We start from the raw sequence: 21,336 nt of genomic DNA, 5'->3' as shown, positions 1-21,336 counted from the left end.
CTCCTTTTTGTGCTTTGCAGTTTCTGTGCTGATGAAATTTTTGCGAAGTAATAAAAGCTGGGTAGCTCTTGCAAAATAGAGTTGTATTTCCCTCAGCCCACTGGCTGCAATGTTGACACCTTGAGATGCCATGAGACCTAAATTCTGAACATCATGGCATGGAGTGAATCCCAGTTTTCCATGTCTGGCATTTAACCATTCATTTTAGCTTTTAAACTGGTTATATTGATCCTGTGTCCAGACAGAGGGATAATCAGTAGCCTAACAACATGACCTGTTTGTTCTGAAGATCCTGCAGCTTCCACTTCGTCTTCCTAACATGATGCCTCCTCACCCTGACTCTCATACTGATAGGAGGAACCACAGAGCTCTGTTAGGTTAAAAGCTCATCTTCTGAAGTTGGAATATTTTTCCTCCAAAAGGTTCCAGAGGAATCACCTCAAACCAGATGTTGGACTGGATTTTATTTCAATGTCATTTGTGAATGTTAGAGCCTCATTTTCAACAGTGGAGCTATAAAGGTTGAAAAAGTTTATTTTGGAGAAAGTCTCATCAACACCAATATTTCCACTAAATAAAAGCCTCTCAGACTCTCAGCTCAAAGCGAGATGCCCAAACTATTTTTTTTCAATATTAGACAATTAATTTTCTTTCACATAATTATTGCAGAAGCCATTTGTCTGTTAAATACTTAATGAAACATATTTACCATGTTTGATGTTTGTTGTGAATGACTATAGTCACAGACAAACGAGATCATTAGTCCAAGTTTGTTGAACGTTCAGAAATTTCAGCGGCTGTAAAGCGCCACAGCAAAGGTAAACAAAGGTAAAACAACCTGAACAGGTGATCAACTCTAAACCACTCGCACCTTTTTATTCTCCGTCTCTTTGTCATTTAAGCACACCCATTGCCGTGGCAACCGCCTGCACTCCGCAAGCCAAGCAGAGATTAGTTTAAAAACATAACATTCAGTCTGTTACCATATTAGGTTTTCAGGCTCTATATTTATTTTGCGATTATTAATAAGCGCTCCGCAAAAACAGCCGTGGTTGATAAGTTAATTTTAAATTCCTGCTCTGCTAGTTATTTTGGTAATGGAACCGAAACGCACAGAATTGCGCAATACCGTTTTGAAACAATAATTTCTGAGATTATTATTTTTGTTGGGTCAAAATTTGAACACGTTTTATTGATTTTATTCATTTATTTATTTTTTTGTTCTTTAAAGTTACAAATTTTTGATAAGGAGCCAGAGGAGGACTTGCTGGTTTCAGCCTCCTGGCGGCTTTCAGTTTGTCACCCAATGCTGAGATCGACTCAAAACCTTCTGCGATCGACATATTGCGCCCTGCTCTAGCAAAGCACGAACAGTTCAGAAACAATATGAAATGGGAATAAAGCGATTTATGAACTGATTAAGTCATTTTTTGATTGCTCTTGATATACTAATCAGTCATGGCTGTTTAGTGGGTGAACTCACAGCTGCACAGTGAACCCACTGATTTTTCACAGCAGACAGCCGCTCCCATCTCTTGCAGGTACTGCGTACCCCCACTAAATTTATTAGGGGTACGCAGTACCTGACCGTACCCGCCTACTTTCACCCCTGGACAGGACAAAGATAATTTGGACGGTTCCTCATACTACCCAATGCCTTCATTAAATACAGAGACTAAAATTGTTTCTAATGTATTGACCTATCATTTGGAAAAGCATCTGTCATCCACCAAGGCAATACTTTGGAAACTGTAATCTCCCTCTATGTGGGGAAGGCATTTGATTATGTCAGATGCGTCTTTGTTTTTCATACGCTCCAGTTATGTGTTTGATGAGGGAATAACATAACGTTATATAAAGCCTAAAAAAGGTACGTTGAAACATTCTTAGATTATTAAGTGCAGTTGACCTAGAAAGATCAACAAAATAAAACACCCATGATTAAATATAGTTTTACAAGCCAATATTTAGGATAAGACCAGGCCTGTAGCTAGGGATGTCTGGGGATGTCTACAAATACTGTATAAGTGCAAGCACTGTCAGTGTAAGCACCGGCACAGTGCTTGCACTAAGCAATGCAGCTGTTAACTCAAATTATGCTTGCACTTTTTAATGCATACTGATAATTTTCCTTTGTTTGCAGTAAAAGTTCTATTTCAACAACCCTGCTGAAACATCAGTGTTTTTAGAATAGGTACATCAAAGGTAGACCATCTTACGCATGACTAAGATAGATATACTTACCTCAAAAACCATTATAATTCCTGTTTTTGTTCACAATGTTAACCATTTCCTGTTAATCACTTACTTTTTTAGTCACTTGCACTTTACACCCCAAAATGATGTTATTCTGAAGTGTATGGTTAACTCTCAAGTTTATTGTACTGTACATTACTGTGTCTCTGTTCTCTCCAAAACAATAGTGGCTTATTACATGATTGCTTTGGCTGTAGAATTTAAATATTTTACACTTTGTGTTAAACCTTCTTCACTCCTAAAAAGGAGGATGATGTTTTATTTATGTATTTGAATTGGATTCATTGTTCATCATGTGCAGGTGGAGTATACCAAGCTGATTATTTTGGCAAGAAGAAACATGTTAATCAAAAGCTCCCTTACTCCAGCTTTTATTCTCACAGGACTGAATGCTGATTGGACCTGTTACAGCTGCAGTTTTTAATGCACCAACATATTGTGTGTGAAGGAGGTGATGGGGAACTTTCAGAGTGTAGCTTTTGTTCAGTCAGTGATGCACTGCATCACCTTTTTTCACACCTTTTTTCTGGATTTAACACATGATTAAGTCCAGACATGTTAATTCCTCTGGCAGATTTAAATTTAATTTTTTTTTCATTCAATGCGTTCAATATGCTTGTTTCTAATAGGAAATAAAACAGACCTCTCTAAGACATAGTACAATCATGTGGAACTCCATTTCTTTTAAATATTGCCTTTACTTGTAGTTTATTAAAAGTGGCCAGTCAAAACTCATATCCTTTTAATATTTATGAAAATCTCAAACATCTATATTGACAAGGCAGCAGTCAAACCCTTCGTACAATTGCTGAACAGCTTTTTTCTAGCTTCTGTCATTTTCTTTTTTCATGTTTGGTGATGAGCTCCAACTGTTTGAGGTATGAAGGCCTCTTACCACAGATTCATGTCAGGACTATGGCTGAGCTGCTCAGAAATGTTAATATTTCATCCAGTCTGAAAAGGAAAATCAAGGGGGGTGAATAAGACTGTCGTGACACTTTCATAAACATGGCATAACAAAATGTCTGTGTTATGACAACTTGACATTAACCAAGAAATCATTACTGATATAAATTTGTTATAAAAGTATTACTGATTGGACTTTAAAAATTAGGTAACTTTATGTTATTAAAGGTAAAGTTTAAACAGTAATGATTTCTTGGTTAATGTCAAGATGTCATAACAAAGATATTTTGAATAATGTCAACTTTGTATTAAAAGTGTCATAATTTAGCGAATGACGCTTTATGACAACAGTCATAAATATTCATGAAGGCTTATTCATGTTCATGACAGGTGTTATGTCATGTTTATGACAGTGTTATGACAGTCTTATTCAACCCCCTTCAAATAAAGTGTTGCCCAACCTTCCAACAGTTGTCTTAAACATGCGCACAAAGTCAAGTCACATCAATGCACAATCCTCAATACACATCAATGTGAAACACTGTGGATTAAAAATCAATCCTCTCTGGTCAACGCAAACCAGTTCCTTTTGCAACTTTGTATTTGTATGCTCTGAGCATATCATCCTCTTGATAAAATCACAATTCACTTAAAGTTACAAAACTTTAAGTGTCATATTATTTACTGTGGCAACTTTTTTTGCACAGAGAAACATGCAAAATTTCCACCACAGTGTGCATGAAATTAAAAGTTAACTTCAAACCTGAATATGCCAAAAATCTTGGGATTAATTGTTTACATAGTCATAAAACACAGTGAAAAACATTAGGAACCACAGAATTAAAGTATTTTAGAGGCCTATAATGCCTCTAGCATTCTTATGAATCCATATTGGTTGTCAGTTTCTACAAGTATACACAAGCACCGTTTTTTTTTTTTTCTTTTTGTCTTTCAAGACTTCCCAGGGCTGATTTAGTTCCGTCCACAAGGATGAATGTAGAGATCTCTGGTCTAGCTTTAACTCTGTTTGATGGGCAGGTGGAGTCTACCCAGAGTATGATCAGGATCCTGGGACTGTCTGCTACCCTGCCAAACTACCTGGATGTGGCAGCCTTCCTGCACGTCAACCCCTATATCGGCTTGTTCTTCTTTGACAGCCGCTTCAGACCTGTGCCTCTTGGACAAACCTTTGTTGGGATCAAAACCACAAACAAGGTAAATTGTTGGCCATCATGTATTGATAGATGCATGTTTAGAACCAAGAATACTGGTGTAATGATACAAGGCTTTAGCTGCATTATTATCTCCATGGTCATTATTATTTGATGTTTGATCATTGGTATTCACAGTAAAGATTAAAAACTGCACAAATGAAGCCTCCCAGTGCCTAAACTTCACTTTTATGATGAAGATGAAACCTTTTAAAGCAACAGCAGATCAGTCACTGTTGTTTTGTGTTCTGCACAGATCCAACAGATTCATGACATGGAAGAGGTATGCTACAGCAAGGTTCTGCAGCAGATTAAAGCTGGACATCAGGTGAGTTCTTTTTAATCTAAACTGAAATATATTTGACATTCATACATTTATCCAGTTCTGAAAATGGCAGAGATTAATCACCTAGAAATAAATGTTATATATACATTTGGCTTATTTATAGGCATTTTAATTCAATGTATTTATTTTGCCTTAGAAAAGAGTGAATAAATAAATCAAATTAGTGTAGATGTGATTGTGCAGGTATTTGAGTTACAGAAATACCCCCTCCAAAAATAAAATAGCTTACAATAATGCTGGCAGCCTTGCATATCAAATTTCAGACTGATCCTTTGAACAGTTCCCAGCATTACAATACAAAGTCCTCATTTCCAGCTGATGAGTTTAAAAAGGAAAGCACAAAATGTATGAGCTGTCAGCCTTTGCTGAATTCTGATCTTCCAGGCTGAGTGTTTGGAGTCTTCAGGTACGCTTCCATTGCAGAAAGCCTTTTAGGAACCGTGGTAGTTTTCTGGGGCAGTTTTTTTGTGTATTCCCACAGGACCTAATCAGACCAAAGTGAATAGAAATCTACACCTAAAAACTTCCCTGACAGGGCCTATTTGACCATAATTATTGTTAAACACATTGAGCTTAAAGATATTTTGTCTGATTTAATGTAGTTTAATCTCTCTCTGGACCCCACATTTGTCCCTAGTTCACAACGGCACTGCTGCAGGTGGCTCAATGCTAAGGAACGTAAACAATCTACTGAAACAACCTGATATAGTGGAAAAGAGGGCAAAAAAAACCATTTGAGGATTGGTACAAAGGATTGGAAGTTAACTTCTGGAGGAAAACCCTTCTGGAAGTTAAAACAGTTCCTTATGGCATTGCACTGTGGCAATGCCATAAATGTCCAGGTATTCATATGGTTTAACTTCTTCATACTTTATGTTGTAGACCGATTTTTTTATTTTTTTATTTTTTACAAATACATTTTCTAGAGTGAATCTTGTATTAGCAGCTTGCTTCCTTGAGTCAATAGTTTATTGAACCGCATTCCTTAGAATGTCTCTACCAACTGCACACATCTACTGATTGAAATTCTGGCCTGTTCTTTGTCAAAAAATACCACAAGTTGGTCTCAGATTCAACAGAACTTGTGGATCTCAAATTAAATATATATAAAGTAAAATGTCTAAAAGACTGTTTATTTTAAATAAAGCTAAACTTGTCCTGGAGGAAGCAGCTCTCCATGGGCCTCATGCATAAAGCATACGTACGCACAAAAAATGTGCGGCACCATATTTTACGCACAAGTCAGCATGTATAAAAATTTATTTTACGTCAAAAGTATATGCACACTTTTTTCTGGTGTGAAAATGTGCGGCAGCCATACACGCTTTTTCTGTGAAAAATATCAAGATACAAAGCATCAAAACTCACCTAAATCCACTGAAATCTGACTCATTAAGTTATTAAGACCAAGAAGCATCAAACCTGATGTTTTTGTTTTCATGATTTTACTATTTTATTGTTTAACCTGTTGGTCTCAGGTTGTCATTCACAATGACGGGTGTCAAACTCCAGTCCTCAAGGGCCGCTGTCCTGCAGTGTTTAGATGTGCCACAGGTAAAAAACAGTGGAATGAAATGGCTTAATTACCTCCTCCCTGTGTAGATCGGTTCTCCTGAGCCTTGCTAATGACCTACTTATTCTTTTCAGGTGTGGTGCAGCAGAGGCACATCTAAAAGTTGCAGGACAGAGGCCCTTGAGGACTGGAGTTTGACACCCCTGTCACTAGAGGACCCAAATTTGGGTCCTCTAGTGACAGACAGGTTAAACGTAAACGATGAAACTGAACCACATTTATCCTCAGACAATAACACGCACACAAAATAAAGAAAATACAAATAAAAGGATGTGAAAACCTCACTCGAATGTAAATAGTACTTTTCCAAAGTTTTTGTCCCATAAAGATGTAACGCATTGGTCTGTGCTCCAAAGCGCATGAATTGGAACTATGAGTTAATTTCATTCTCACTAAAAAAGAAAACAGGGTTGGATCAGCAGATTAACTCCAAACAGGTTTGATTATTTTTAAGGTGATCAAGGTGTGTAGACAATCACAAGTATATAAGTAGCTACGCAAAGATGAGCCACGTAAATGTGGAGCTTTGGCTCTGATGGAGAACATTGCCAATGGAAAGATTCAGAGGGAGCTTTTAGTCAGAGACCATATTGATCTGCTGAAAAATGATGACGGTTCATTAGAGTTTAGATTAATCCAGACTGATCATCCTGGAGCTCTGAGCAGAACCTAAAGAAGGAGCCGTGCGGTACCGGTGCAACTGCAGTCATCCTTCAGTCGAGCCACCCGCTTTGTGAATGCGCCTTATGGACATAAAGCATCTTGATTCTGTAAATGTACAACTTATGCACATGATTCTACTATTTAGAATAAATGTCCACATTCCCACTCAAAGACTCTCTGACACGCTGTCTGTCTTTAAATCCCAGCTGAACGCCATGATGTTCAAACAGGCATTTGCATGATCTCTTCATTTTCATTTTTATTTATTTATTTATTTATTCATTCATTCATTCATTCTTTAAAATGTATTAATTTTGTTTTGAGATGACCTTATGTGTCCTGAAAGCACCTTTTAAATAAAATATATAATTATTACTATTATAAATACTTATTTTGCTACAAACAAGGATGTTGCCATGGTTATTGCTTCACGTGGTGGCAGACATCTGGGTATTTATACTAATTTGCATATGTATTTGTGTATTTGTGTACTTATGTATTTGATTTATTAAAGAAAGGTGCACAGCCACATGCATGCGCACGGCTTTTTTACATCTGAATTTTTTTGTGCACTGCACTTTTCTAAATTTGTCCGTACACCAAGTTTTTGTGTGAAAACTGTGCATTCTTTTATGCATGAGGCGCCTTATTCTTTACTGTTCCCTCGTCTTACCTTTGTGTTATTTTGCTGAGCTATGGGTAAACAACTACAGAATTTCACTATAATCTTTAATAACATCACACAAACAAGCAGTAAGAGTAATCTGGCTGGTGGTTTTGATCATACAAATGCATTATTCATAAAATCTAAACTGTTAAAATTTGCTGACAAAGTAAAAATACAAACTGTTATTATCTTGTTTTAAGCCAAAAATAATTCATTACTGGGAAACATTCAGAAGCTCTTCTTTAAAAAGGAAGAATTTTATAATTTAAGGGAAAATGTAAATTCTAAAATTTTAAATTCAGAACTGTAAGAAAAAGCTTGTGTATATCAGTATGTGGGGTGAAGCTGTGGAATGAGTTAAGCATGGAAATCAAGCAATGTCCAAACATAAAATTGTGCAAATTGTACTGCTATCGATATACTATCTTTAACAGACTGATAACATACGAAGGCTCTGAAGAGGCTAAATAATGCAAAGAGCCAAAATAAAACCTCTCAACATTGCCAAAAAAATTCAAGTATAAAACTTAACATTCAAAGGCAAAAACTGATTCCATTACAATAAACAATCCATAGTTACTGAATGAAAACTTCCTGATAGCATGGCGGCTAGCTGGTTACTGCTAGCTCTGAGTGGCTGTTTCTGACTGAGCGGAGTAATTATGCAGAACAGGGAGGAGATCGATTATTTTTTTTAGAGATTATCTGTCTCATATTAGGACAGCGAAAGTTTTAATATGTATGTAAAAAAATTTTTTTAGGTTAGATGCTGCAGCTTTAAGCAGAGCTTTGGTGTGAGAGTCGCTACCAGGTGGAGCAGAAGCGAAGCTCCGTCTGTGAAATATTACTACCTGTAGCGTAGCAGCGGTTCAACAGCGAGAGCAGAACCAGCGTCTTACATCGCAGCTCGAAGACTTAAATCATTTTGCGGGTTATTTGTTTAGCTTTCTGACCGTCATGCTAATCCGGGTGAGTGTTTGTAGCCGTGCGCTGCTTTACCTGCTATCTGATCCTTTATATGTCTTTTTTTTACCGCAGTGAGCCTCGATGTAGCCAACCTCCGTCAAGTATGGCACTGTTTTTATGTCGTATTAGCTTCGTTGTGTTGATGCATTTTGACGTGCTTCAATTTTCCGCCGCAACACGCAAACTTCCCCATTCACTCAGAGCGTTATAGTTCCACATCGCTTAGGATTTGTTGCTGCGGTTTGCGCAGAGTGAAGGAAAGAGGAGACCAGCTGCACAGGCAGGCTGCGAAATGAGATGATCGGTATCGGCAACAAGAGCCAATGATCGCCGATCACCGATGATATTTTCGGTGAAAATCGGCCCGATTATGATCGGTGACCGATCAATCGGCACACCTCTAGTATATTCATTTAGAAATAATTTAACATGTTAAAAATGATGGTTGCTTAAAGGGGAATGCGATTATGAATGCACTGAACTAGTTATAGGTATGGATCTAGGAAATATTAAGACTGTTAAAACCAAGTTAACATGAATAGTAACTTGTTGGATGATGCTCCATACAGTGTATCACAAATGTGAGTACATCCCTCACATTTATGCAGATATTTAAGTATATCTTTTCATAGGACAACACTGACAAAATGACACTTTGACACAATGTCTGTGTGCAGCTTATATAACAGTGTAAAATTTATTCTTCCCACAAAATAACTCTATATAAAGCCAATAATGTCTAAACCACCAGCAACAAAAGTGAACTTAGTGAAAGTTGCTTAAATGTCAATATTTTGCGTGGCCACCATTATTTACCAAAACTACCTGAACTCTCCTGGGCATGGAGTTCACTAGAGCTTCACAGATTGACACTGGAATGCTTTTCTACTCCTCCATGATGACATCACAGAGCTGGCAGATATTCAAGACTTGGCGCTCCCCCACCTTCCACTTGAGGATGCCTCAAAGATGTTCTATTGAATTTACGTCTGGAGACATACTTGGCCAGTCCATCACCTTTACCCTCAGCCTCTTCAGTAAAGTAGTGGTCATCTTAGAGGTGTGTTTGGGGTAATTTTCATGCTGGAACACTGTTCTGTGACACAGTTTCCAGAGGGAGGGGATCATGCTCTGCTTCAATATTTCACAATACATACTGGAGTTTATGAAATGTAAATCCCCATCATCTGCTGCACTCATGCAGCCCCAGATCATGGCATTCCCACCACCATGCTTGGCTGTATGCATCACACTCTTTGTACTCCTCATCTGATTGCTGCCACACATGCTGGAGAACATCTGAACCAAACAAATTAATCTTGGTCTCATCAGACCACAGGACCTGATTCCAGAAATCCATGTCCTTTGTTGACATGTCTTCAGCAAACTGTTTGCAGGCTTTCTTGTGTGCAGACTTCAGAAGAGGCTTCCTTCTGGGGTGACAGTCATGCAGACTAATTTGATGTAGTGTGCGACTTGTGGTCTGAGCACTGACAGGCTGACTTCCCACCTCTTCAATCTCTGCAGCAATGCTGACAGCATTCCTGTGCCTGTCTTTCAAAGGCAGCATTTGGATGTGACGCTGTCATGGAAAAAAAATTGCTTTAACAAGAGTCTGGATGAGAAGAAATAAGAAATGTATTAAAACCTTGCAAGATGAGAACAGAAATACAAGGGAGTCTGTCAAGTCTGCTCTGACCAACAGTGGATCTGGCTTCCTTTTATAGGTTCTGGTCAGAGAAGAGAGACTTGATTGGACAATAGGTGTGAATCTCTGATTATGATGTACCAACAATTCTGTGGAGCCCAACCCCAGTGGCCTGACCATTTGTCTATTATTAAGGAAAGGAGTTTGTTACTTAATATATGAAATGCAGTCTCAGTTCTGGGTTGAGGATGTATCACCCCGATTGTCTCCTGGATCACAGACATTCTCTGCTCTTACGTCACACTATGGAAGTCTATAGGAGAGCAGCTTAGCCAATCTCATGATAAAATCATGCAGACACAATGTTCTCATCAGACACAATCTAAAGCACAAGAGGGGTGAGGAGCACATTATAAAATTTTCCATTACAGACGCTGAGTATGTGCACTCAGCTTCTTTGGTCGATCAACATGAGGTCTGTTCTGAGTGGACCCAGCTAAAAATGCTGGATGATCTTGGCCACTGTGCTGCAGCTCAGTTCCAGGGTGTTAGCAATCCTCCTGTAACCTTGGCCATCTTCATGTAACACAACAATTTGTGTTTTAAGATTCTCAGAAAGTTATTTGCCATGAGGTGCCATGTTGGAACTTTCAGTGACCAGTATGAGAGAGTGTGACAGCTACACTACAAAACTGAACACACCTGCTCCCTACACACACCTTAGGCCTAGTAACACTAACTAGTCACATGACATTTTGTGGGGAAAATGACAATGCTCAATTTGGGTATAGTTACGGGTGTAGTCTTTTAGGGGTGTACTCACTTTTGTTGCTGGCGGTTTAAACATTAATGGCTTCATAGTGTTGTCCCATTAAAAGATATAATTAAAAATCTGCAGAAATGTGAGGGGTGTACTCACTTTTGTGATAGACTGTAAGAGGGGTGGGTGTAAAAATAAGTTCGTACTTCTACCCACTCCTTTGATGGTGGACATATACTTTAGTACTGTTCTTCTTTTGTTTTGTTTGCTTTTTTTGGCATTTATTTTGTTTGTGTTTAACTTTGTTTATTTTTTTTATTATACTACATTCAAAATAAAGTCAAACTCAGTGGGAAGCCTCTGTAAGCATTTCACCACAGAGTTTAGATTAGATTTGATCACAACTTTGGGTCATTCTATGTCATCAATATGCCTAAATCTAATCCATTCCATTTTTGCTGTGGCAGGTTTAGTTGTAGGGTTGTCCTGTATTCTGCTCTGATCTTCCCATCACCTCTGAAGGGTGATGTGTAGTCTTATGCCTCTCCCATGCTTCATCCAAAGCTGAACAGTCGAACCATGGTCTTATGTTAGCAGAACGTATATATTTGCATTCCTTTCCTATGCAGCACAGATCCTCTGATGGGACCCCATGTCCTTGCTGTATCGTCTGTTTTGGTTTAATGAAATGGTCCCAGAGAGAGCAGCGCATTGTTCTGCAGACAGCATCCTCCATGAACAAACACGTTGAAGTTTCCATCCAGGAGGGTATTTTTTAGCCATTTCACAGTCTTTGTAGTTATTTAATGAAGAGTTGTACGAATGTACTTAATTCCTCACCATGTCTGATAAATGTTCTCAAAAAGTATTCATGTCACCTGCAAGTAAAAATACCGGCTACTGGAAACGGAATAGTTTAAGTTAAATAGCGACATTATTATTTGAGCACAATTCTGCATAAAAAACGGCTACAATCTTTTGACCTATCACACAAGACACCGCACACAGCTCTGTGTGACTTAGTTTGACCCAAATTGGTCTTGAGAAGGGGAGGCAGTTGCCTCCTGCATCAAAATGGTGCAATTACGCCAGTGGTGGTTTGGGCCGCGTTTGACGTTTGCTTTTTACCCAGGAAGCACATTGGCTAAACCATGAGTGAAACAGTAACTGTGACTGACTACTATATATTCCATTGAGGGACAGTAACTTTAACATTACATAAACCTTTCTGAACAGGCGAGGGATCACTTTCTCTGTCTATAATCAGACATTAAAGCGACTTGAAACCATTCCTCCCTCCCTGGAATCTCCAGACCCGGGCCCCCATGGGCACCCATCCGGGCCCGGGCCCTAGCTCCCCCTATAGCTCCGCGCCTGCTTTACACCACACTGTTCAGTAGGGGTGCACCAATTTCCTTAATTTTGGAAGATCAGTGATCAGTCGATACTTACATGTGAAGCTGATCTTATCCATCGATCTTATCTACGTCAGCAAAGGTCTAAAAGTCAACCACTGTTCTTTTCTACTCAGCTGTGAGAGAGGTTTCACTGACAGACCGGCCCACTAGTTCATGTCTGCACATTTCCAGTTAACAGTAGACACCCCACTGTTGTCAACTCATCGACTTTCAGCACATCAAGCTTTCTAAAAATCGGTAGAGATTGGCGATCAGCCAGAAACTGCAATCAGTGCATCTCTACTCTTCAGTTTTGGTCTTATCTAAGCAAAGAAACATTCATGTTTGCAATGTTCCTAAACGACTCAGAAAACTACAAACAGGATTCTTTTAAGGCTTTCTTTCTGCTATTACTGCATAACGGTCAGATTTGTGGAGTTGATGTCTAATAATTGTCCTTTGGAGAGATTCTACCAACTGAGCTGAGAATTTCTTCTCTGAGTTAAATTCTCTTATTCCAAACCTAGGATTTGGCAGAATAACAGTTGTACTTTCCTCAAAGTAAATGTTAAAACCTTGCGATATTGTTTTAGAGCCTAACTCAGCTTTAAACCTCTCCACAACATTCTCCCCAAAACCCCAAATAATTAGGTTTGTTCTCTAATATTTTCTAACAAACTAGGGTATTCACAGAGCAGCTTTGTTGAGGGATGTGGAACTAAAGAGGGAGTATAAAGTATTCTTTTCACATGTTTCAACTTTTTATGAGGGAGGAAGTTCTAAAAAGGTAGTTTTTTTCATCTTAATGCGTATGCATTGCTTTATGTTGATTCATGGAATAACATCCTAATAAGATCTATTGTATTTTGTGGGTGTAATTAGAGATGCACTGATAATTTTGGAGGATTGGTTGTATCTCAACAGTTCTCTGTTGCTCTGCCATCAAAGAGGTTTGACTGATAGACCCGCCCACCAGGTCATGTTGGCACTTTTGCAGTTAACAATAGTGGCCTACTGCAGCCAAATAAACAACTTTCTTGCTGTATTTAGTGGCATTTCAGACAAAAAAAAATCATCATCGACCAAAATAGTAATCAACAGATAAGGCTTTTTAAAGATTGGTTGAGATTTACAATCAGCCAGAAAGTGCAATGGGTGCATCACAAAGCAGATGTTTCTGGACTGATAGCAGTCGTAGAGGCTCAATGTTGTAAATTCTCTACCACAAACCTTGTTTTTCTTATAACCTATCTGAAAATTTCTCAAGGCCTTATTTGCCCCATTGTAGATTCGTTTCCCCACTCGAACCCATGCACCCCCTTCCTCTCATTCTGCCTCCACTCTGCAGCCTCAGAAGGCCTGTTGGGAACATGAGAATTGCAAATTGAGACTTTGCCATTTAATTTCCATCCGCTGCTGGAGTTGAACTCCCTAACAAGCACTGTTTTTATCCTGCTGATTTTATCACAAGTACACTCTCTGGCACACTCACACTTTCCTTCTCTTAGACAGACCCTTATGATGAAGCATCTTGATCATCCACCACCAGGAAGCTTTTTCTTTTATTAGCATGTTTAAATACACTGCTTCAGTCCACCTTCCATGTTTTAGCTGCTGAGTCCACTGCACAACTGGGAAGACCCCTTCTTCACTCAATATTAAATTGTCAAGAAGTGGCGCTGACGTACATTAATTTCATCAGGGTGCATATGATGGATGGAATTTCCTTTATGATTTCCCAGCATCCTCTGGGAAGCATGCTGCCAGAACAAAGTTTAATAAGCTGAGAATCTGGCGCTTACGTTTCCACACAGCTCAGTGGTGCTGATAAAACACCTCCAATAAATAACATTTGCTACAGTGTTCCCTCAGGACTGTGTGTGCTGGAACAAGCACATAGCTCACTGCTCCTGCTGCGTGTCTCTGCAGTCAGCTACTCTCCTTTGCTCTTCTAGATCTTCATTGGATAAACAAACACAAAAGCTCCTCAAAAGTAAAAAACATTGTAAAACGTTTTTTCATTTACTGTCATGAAAAATGCAAGTTGTCAGAAGACTTTTGCTTCCTTTTTCTTCTTTCCCATTCTGATATCACTTCACATACTTAGTAAAGGCTAAGCTGTGAGGTTCTAGGGTTGTTTGTCTGGTGGGAGATGGACTGAAGATAAAAACAAATCAAATTTCAAAAAGGGACAAAATTCCAAATTCTAGGGGTACAGTTCACAATGTCTGCATTGAAGCTAAAGTATATTTAAACATTAGAATATTTGTTTTCATTGAACACCAAAGCAAAACAATTGTTTTATGTAGTGTCTTTTAAAAGCATTTACATCCCTTCCCCACTTTTGTCCCATTACAGATTAATTGTATTTCCATAGCATTTTTGTGACCAAGTATTTTGTACTAAACTGTGAATTAGAAGGAAAATGATGCATGATTTTTAAAGTTTTGAAAAATAAAAATCTGAAAAGTCAGGCATGCATTTTTATTAGGCCCTCCTTACTCTGATACCCCAAATAAAATCAAGTGCAACCATTTGTAGAAGTTGCCAAATGAATATTGGACACAAAATAAACAAAGTTCACCTGTATGTGAGTATGAAAGAACTCTGTTGGGGGCAGATATGTTTTCAAACTTTCTATTGTGAATCAGTTGTTCCTTTTTGCATTGCTTTAATTTTTATTCTGTATGTTTGTTGAACAGGTCATGGTTTTCGTTCATGCTCGAAATGCCACAGTGAGGACAGCTTTTGGGTTGATAGAGATCGCAAAAAACCAAGGAGAAATCGGTTTCTTTCAGCCAGACCAGGGCTCAGACTATGGCCAGTGTGAGAAACAGGTAAAACAAAAAAAACACATTTTATGAGATTTGAGTCTTTTCCAGGTAAGTTGCGACAGCATTTATTTTTTTCCCTCCTTGATGTCCAATAAACTAATGCTTGAAAAGCCTCTTTAATAAAGTAACTGTAAAAAGTAAAGCACAGGTGCTGGTCTTAAAATCAGAATATTATGAAAAAATTGATTAAAATCAGTAATTCCATTCAAAAAGTGAAATGTGTTACATTCATTCATTCCAAACTGAATGATATATTTCAAACGTTTATTTGATGATTATCACTGACAACTAATGAAAACTCCAAATTCAATATATCAGAAAATTTTAATATTATGAAAAAGTTAAATATTGAAGACCCTTAGTGCCACACACTAATCAGCTAATTAACTTAAAACACCTACAAAGGCTTTTAAATTGTCTCTCTGTCTAGTCTCTGATTAAAGTAAATCTTGTACTTCCTTTGGAAATTAAGATCACAGAATCTGGAGGAAGAGAGGAGTGGCACAGAATCCACATTGCTTGAGGTTCAAAGTTTCCACAGTCAGTGATGGTTTGGGTGCCATGTCATCTGCTGGTGTTGATCCACTGTTTTTTGAGGTCCAAGGTCAACACAGCCTTGGAAGTTTTTAGAGCACTTCATGCTTCCTGCTGCTCACCAATTGTCTGGAGATGCAGATTTAATTTTCCAACAGGACTTGGCACCTGCACACATTACCAAAGCTGCCAGCACCTTTTTAAGGACCACGGTAACCCCATGGAAACCCTGTAGAAAATCTATGGAAGAGGAACATTTGATTTGCCAGACCCAACAATTCAGAAGAACAGAAGGATTCTGAAGGATTCAGAAGAATCTGAACAGAGCAACCTGGGCTCTAGTAACACCTGAGCAGTGCCACAGACTGATGGACTCCATGCCACGCCGCATTGCTGCAGTAATCTGGGGAAAAGGAACCCCAACTAAGCACTAAGTGCTGAACATGCTCATACTTTTCATGTTCATACTTTTCAGTTGGCCAATATTTCTAAAAGTCCTTTTTAGTATTGGCCTTAATTGTAATTTTCTGAGATACTGAATTTGAGGATTGCATCAGTTGTGAGTTATAATCATCAACATTAAAATAAACAATTGAAATATATCAGTCTGTGTGTAACAAATGAATACAAGTTTCTCTTTTTGACTGGAATTGCTGAAAATAAAATAAAAAATAAAAAAAAAACAACTTTTTCATGGTATTCTAATTTTATGACCAGCACCTGTACTTGTACCTCAAAGTGCTTCACACTACATTTATACACACATTCACACACTGATGGTGGCAGTCTGATGCACTGATCACCACCAGCAGGCAAGGTGAGTGAAGTGTCTTGTCCAAGTCAGTGTGCATGGTTCTGTTAGCAGACTCTGAGTCAATAAGGTAACATTATGATGGACCTTTATTAGAACTAACCTGTGAAACCTTTTTCAATGTTAAGTTTCTCCATTTAGAACAAACTTCAGAGTTGCCTGTGTGAGTACCATGACACAAAGGAATAAAGAGGAAATCTCACACACACCACAGGCTGCGGCATGGTCCCTTTTTCTAAGTGTAGTGAAAAGAGAGACAATCAGAACTAGCAGTGTGTACATATATTTATAATAGCAACGATCCATGCTTTATCACCATGATTTTGGGGGGTCGACATGTTTAGTGCTTTTTGTCACAGGTATCTGAAAATGTCTAGAGTCCCTTTTCTTTCTTTCTTTTTTTTCTTACTTGATTCTTCAGAAGGTCAGATGTATTTTGATGACATGTTCATCCACTGCTGGTTTTCTAATATGGAAATGTCTCGTATTGTGTATAATAAATGGTAAATTGTCTGTATTTGTATAGTGCTTTATCAAGTCCAGAGGACCCCAAAGTGTTTCACACTCCATGCAGTCATGCACGTATTCACATACTCACACACCGATGGTGGCACGCTACTGGATAGTAGCAATAGCTGTGCTGGGGTAGACTGACAGAGGGCAGCATTTGGCATGGCTAGCAAAATTCAGCTCAGAACCGTCACACACTTAAACTTTTAGCTCTACCTATTCTGGTTTCCAGGTCCTTATTATTTTTATTTTGTCAGTTGGTTAATCATAGACATATGTAGCAACACAGAAAAATATGTGAATATATCTCAAAAAGAAACTATTTGTCCATAAAAGAATGCTTCTGTTTTTATCCTCGTCCCACTTGTTTCTAGTATTGAGGACTAACCTACTGCAGTTTGGGAACGCTGGATGTTTTGATGAACAGCCTATAATCACTGTGTGTGAGCCTTTACTCATAGTTTCAGATGTATATTACATGCAGTGTGGGCATGAAGAGAGTGTGTGTAATTAATGGTCTCTGTGCTGGAAGAGTACACAGAGGTGGAGCTTTATTCTTTCTCAAAGGACAGTCAGTCAGACTCTAACTCCCATCCCCATTTTTGAATCTCCTGCAACAGAAGCCACAGTGATAAATTTAGTAACCTTTTCCCCTATTCCCTGGGGCTGGGCCAAGATTGATGTGCTTCTAATCTCTTCTCTATTTAAATTGGATATGTATACAAATCAGATCACTTTTCATGCTTTGTAAAACTGGAAACAGAACAGATTAGTGAACTAAAAATGGTGCATTGTGTCCTGGTTAGTCTCTGAAACTGTACTTTTAAAGTACTTCTGCAATACTCTGCAGTTTATGTGCATAATTTTTTTTTATTTAATAATGTGTAATGTCCACTCCATTAATTTAACTTTAAATGTGTTTTCTTTCTCAGTCTGCACTGCCAGAGGAAGGGGCATCAGGATGACTCCACTTTAAACCCACACAGAGATAATGCACTGCTTATTTGCTCTCTGGAAATTGCTCCGCATAAATATTTATAGGTGTTTTTTAATCTCCAATATGCATGTGCAGTGAAATAATGACCCTCTAAGGTCACTCAAATAATTTAGCATTTATTTATCCAGCTTTAGATTATTTATTTTTCTCTCTTCTACCCATGTTATTTAATTGGCTTTATCTCCGGGGTTGAAGAGGCTGTCAGTCAAGCTTAGATATCTGAATTTTCCCTCTAGAGCCAGTTATTAAAAGCAGTTTTTCTGTCTGAGCTGCGCAAATAATCCACACTAAGACCAAAATGGCCACATTCAAAAAACACACTGAAATAAAGCTTTTTCCTCATGTTTCTACACTTGATATTTAAATTTTGCACCATGAAGAGAAAAACTGTGTGTGAAGAAGAAACAGAAAAGTATGATGCCTGTCTTTTCTGCAACATTTACACATTACTTTTTCTCTCCACTGATTGCACAGAGCGGCTTTTTAATTTGAATATGCGACATGTGATGTCAGAGTTTGTTTAAAACTGGTCTTGGCACTCTTGCCTTAGTGAATGCTTTATACTTACTGTAAATCAATATACAATGACTGCTTTGTTGGTTTGAGTCCTGAGAGCTGCTTTGAAAAATTATCATGCTTGTAGTGTCCTACAATGAATATAGCACCTAGATTTAAATCAAATTTGTTTGCAACACTTAAATTACATTTCAGTTTAGTCTTTCACACACTTGTTACAAATCCTTCATCATTAGAATCTCTTTGGCTCTGCAGAAATTGCCCTCTGCTTCTGGCTGTTTTTTTTTTCTTTTTCATCCAGTTTTCATTTCACTTTTGGACAATGATCTTGTGATCATTGTCACAAAGAAACCACTTCTGTCCCAAAAAACATAAGCAGGCTGAGGTTGTAAAACCAGAACAAGGGTGGACAGTAAGACAAAATTAACCGTTTGTTGGAGCATCTACAGTTTGCTTAGTGAAAAGAACTGTTGACTCAATGGTACAAACATGCTTTATGTCACTGCCAAATCTGACCATGAGTCCTTTTTATAATTCAGGATATGTAAAAAACTGAAGAACAGCGTTGCACTGTTGATTGGCTTTTGTTGGATTTACATAAAACAATCCAATCAAGCCTTCTACTGGTCTTTGGGGTCTCTGAATGTATATTTTTTAATAGGACAATCCATTGTTTATAATTTCAGTCTGTCATTTGCAGAACTTAAGTGCTATATGTAACAAGGCCAGAATGAGGCTTGGTCAGACAGAAATGATTTAAGTAATACCTCACACTTTTTTTTACATGCTGTGAGAGTGAACAAGGCAGGAACACAAATGTTCCAGCAAACTTCTCTTTCTTTGTCTTTTATGTTGCTGGCAGCCTACCAACCCACTTTCTGCAGACCAGACTGAGAGGATACCTGAAAGGACTACTGAGGCGAGCTTGTCCGCAACCTGCTTTCCGGCTTGAACATAGCCGTCACGTGTCATCCCAGTGCTGATTATAACCATCATGAAGCCCCACTGAACCCAGACAATTTCATGGCACCGCAGCCATGGGGGATCGATGAACTTCGGTAGCAATGTCGTTCTGCCTTCCTTGAAGGCCCGGGAAATGATTCCACCGACCAACCATGTTGTGAATAGCCACGCCAGTTGTTCACCCCAAGGATCCCAGTTCAGCAAACCTTTTTTGCTGATCCTGTCTGGGCCTGGGGCTGTGCCGTTTTCCATTTTGGTTAGGTTTTCCATCACCTCTGCAGCCAGGATGGGTTTGTAGAACTCCCAGTTGTCAGAGACTAAGTCCGTTCAGAACTCCCCAAGTCCGTGGAACTGCCCTCCGACTTCCCATCTCTCACAAAACGCTTCGTAGATCTGGTCCGCCGGCAGGGGGCATTCCTGGCTCTCGGCACCATCGAGGATCTGTGCCCCGAGCCTGGCCTGGTTCCTTGAAAACCAAAACAGGCACTCTCGGTACTCACCCCTTTGTTGGGCAAGGCATCTTACCCAACCCTTCACTTGGTTCTGCTCTCAAACGGGAGGACAGGCCTTGCCGTTCCGCTCCCCTCCCACACCCACTCTAGAGATGATTTCAGACGCTGAGGATTCGATCAGCAAAGGGTTCTGATCTACGCCCCTAACCAATGCAGCGATTGGTTAGGGACGTAGTGGGACTGCCCGACTGGAATAACTGCATCACCATCATCACCATGGTCTTCCACTTTAACTTAAGCAGATTGGACAGGCTTCCATTATGTGCAGTAGGGCTCTCATAGCTGCAGTCTCTAGCTTCATGCAGACTAAAAGCTCTCTTTCCACCAGTGTTTCCAGAAAGACATCTTTGCTTGTGGTGCTTCCTTCTGACTATTTACCTTGAAGTCGGTACATTATTTGTTTTTACATTCAAGAGAACAGTCCTGCCCCATTATTATTAGTACACTTGTGTCCTTTTATTTGCTGACAAAATTGCATTTCCAAAAGTAATACTTGGATGTTTAATCATCTTTATTCATTTTATAAATTTATCATGATTTTAAAGAAAATGACTTTTTTTTTTAACAAAAGGAATTTAAAAATTGTATAAAAGTGAAAACTGATTTCTTCAAAAAATCATTTTAAATCATATTAAATATAAAATAGGTAAATATTCACCTCCTATAAGTCAATATTTAGTAGATGCACTTCACAGATTGCCATTGGAATGCATTCCACTCCTCCATGACGACATCACAGATCTGCCAGATGCACTTTTGGCTGTTATCACAAAACTTTAGTTACATTATAGCTCTGCTTAAGGGCCAGTGGTAATGTGTTAGGATACACCCATAACCATTTCATTAGTATTATTAACTGAAATATATGATGAAATAATAATCAGATTTTATGTATTGAATTAATTTATTTCCTAAGGTGTCCCTCTTACTTCATCCAAATACTAAAATGATTTTATAGACTTGTAAGAATAAACAAAATCTAAATTAACCATGTTGTCTGACTTAAAGGCACAGTGTGTTTGGAATCAGTTTCAGAATATGACTTGCATTTGGGAAGCATCTGGACAAACTTCTCACAGGCACTCTTTAAATTTGCTTGCTTTGACTTAAACAATCCACCCTCTTCTCCTCAACTATCTCCACACTCTTCAAAGTCAAAGTCAAAGAGAGATGGGCAGATTTTCAGTGGAGGATAAGAGACACCTTGTGGTCCCATAGCTGTGGTGCACATTGTTTTATAGGTCTGTCTCTGTTTTTAGAGGGCTT

At 38.6% G+C, this 21,336-nt stretch overlaps 1 protein-coding gene across 3 annotated transcripts in view; it reads left to right on the top strand.

Annotated features, from left to right (window-relative positions):
- The window catches only part of ascc3 (activating signal cointegrator 1 complex subunit 3), a 337,899-nt gene that overhangs the window by 154,476 nt on the left and 162,087 nt on the right, over nt 1-21,336 (top strand). For all 3 annotated transcript variants that reach the window (XM_088013868.1, XM_088013867.1, XM_088013869.1), the window contains 3 exons: nt 4,201-4,377; nt 4,630-4,701; nt 15,096-15,230. In XM_088013868.1, the coding sequence (XP_087869994.1) occupies nt 4,201-4,377; nt 4,630-4,701; nt 15,096-15,230 (384 nt within the window). The remainder of the gene's footprint in view (nt 1-4,200; nt 4,378-4,629; nt 4,702-15,095; nt 15,231-21,336) is intronic.

This window comes from Poecilia mexicana, unplaced genomic scaffold (genome assembly GCF_051168715.1).
Source record: "Poecilia mexicana isolate PSO_F unplaced genomic scaffold, ASM5116871v1 scaffold_16, whole genome shotgun sequence".
Taxonomy (NCBI): Eukaryota; Metazoa; Chordata; class Actinopteri; order Cyprinodontiformes; family Poeciliidae; genus Poecilia; species Poecilia mexicana.
The sequence above is the reverse complement of the archived record's forward strand: the minus strand, read 5'-3'. Positions and strand labels throughout refer to the sequence as shown.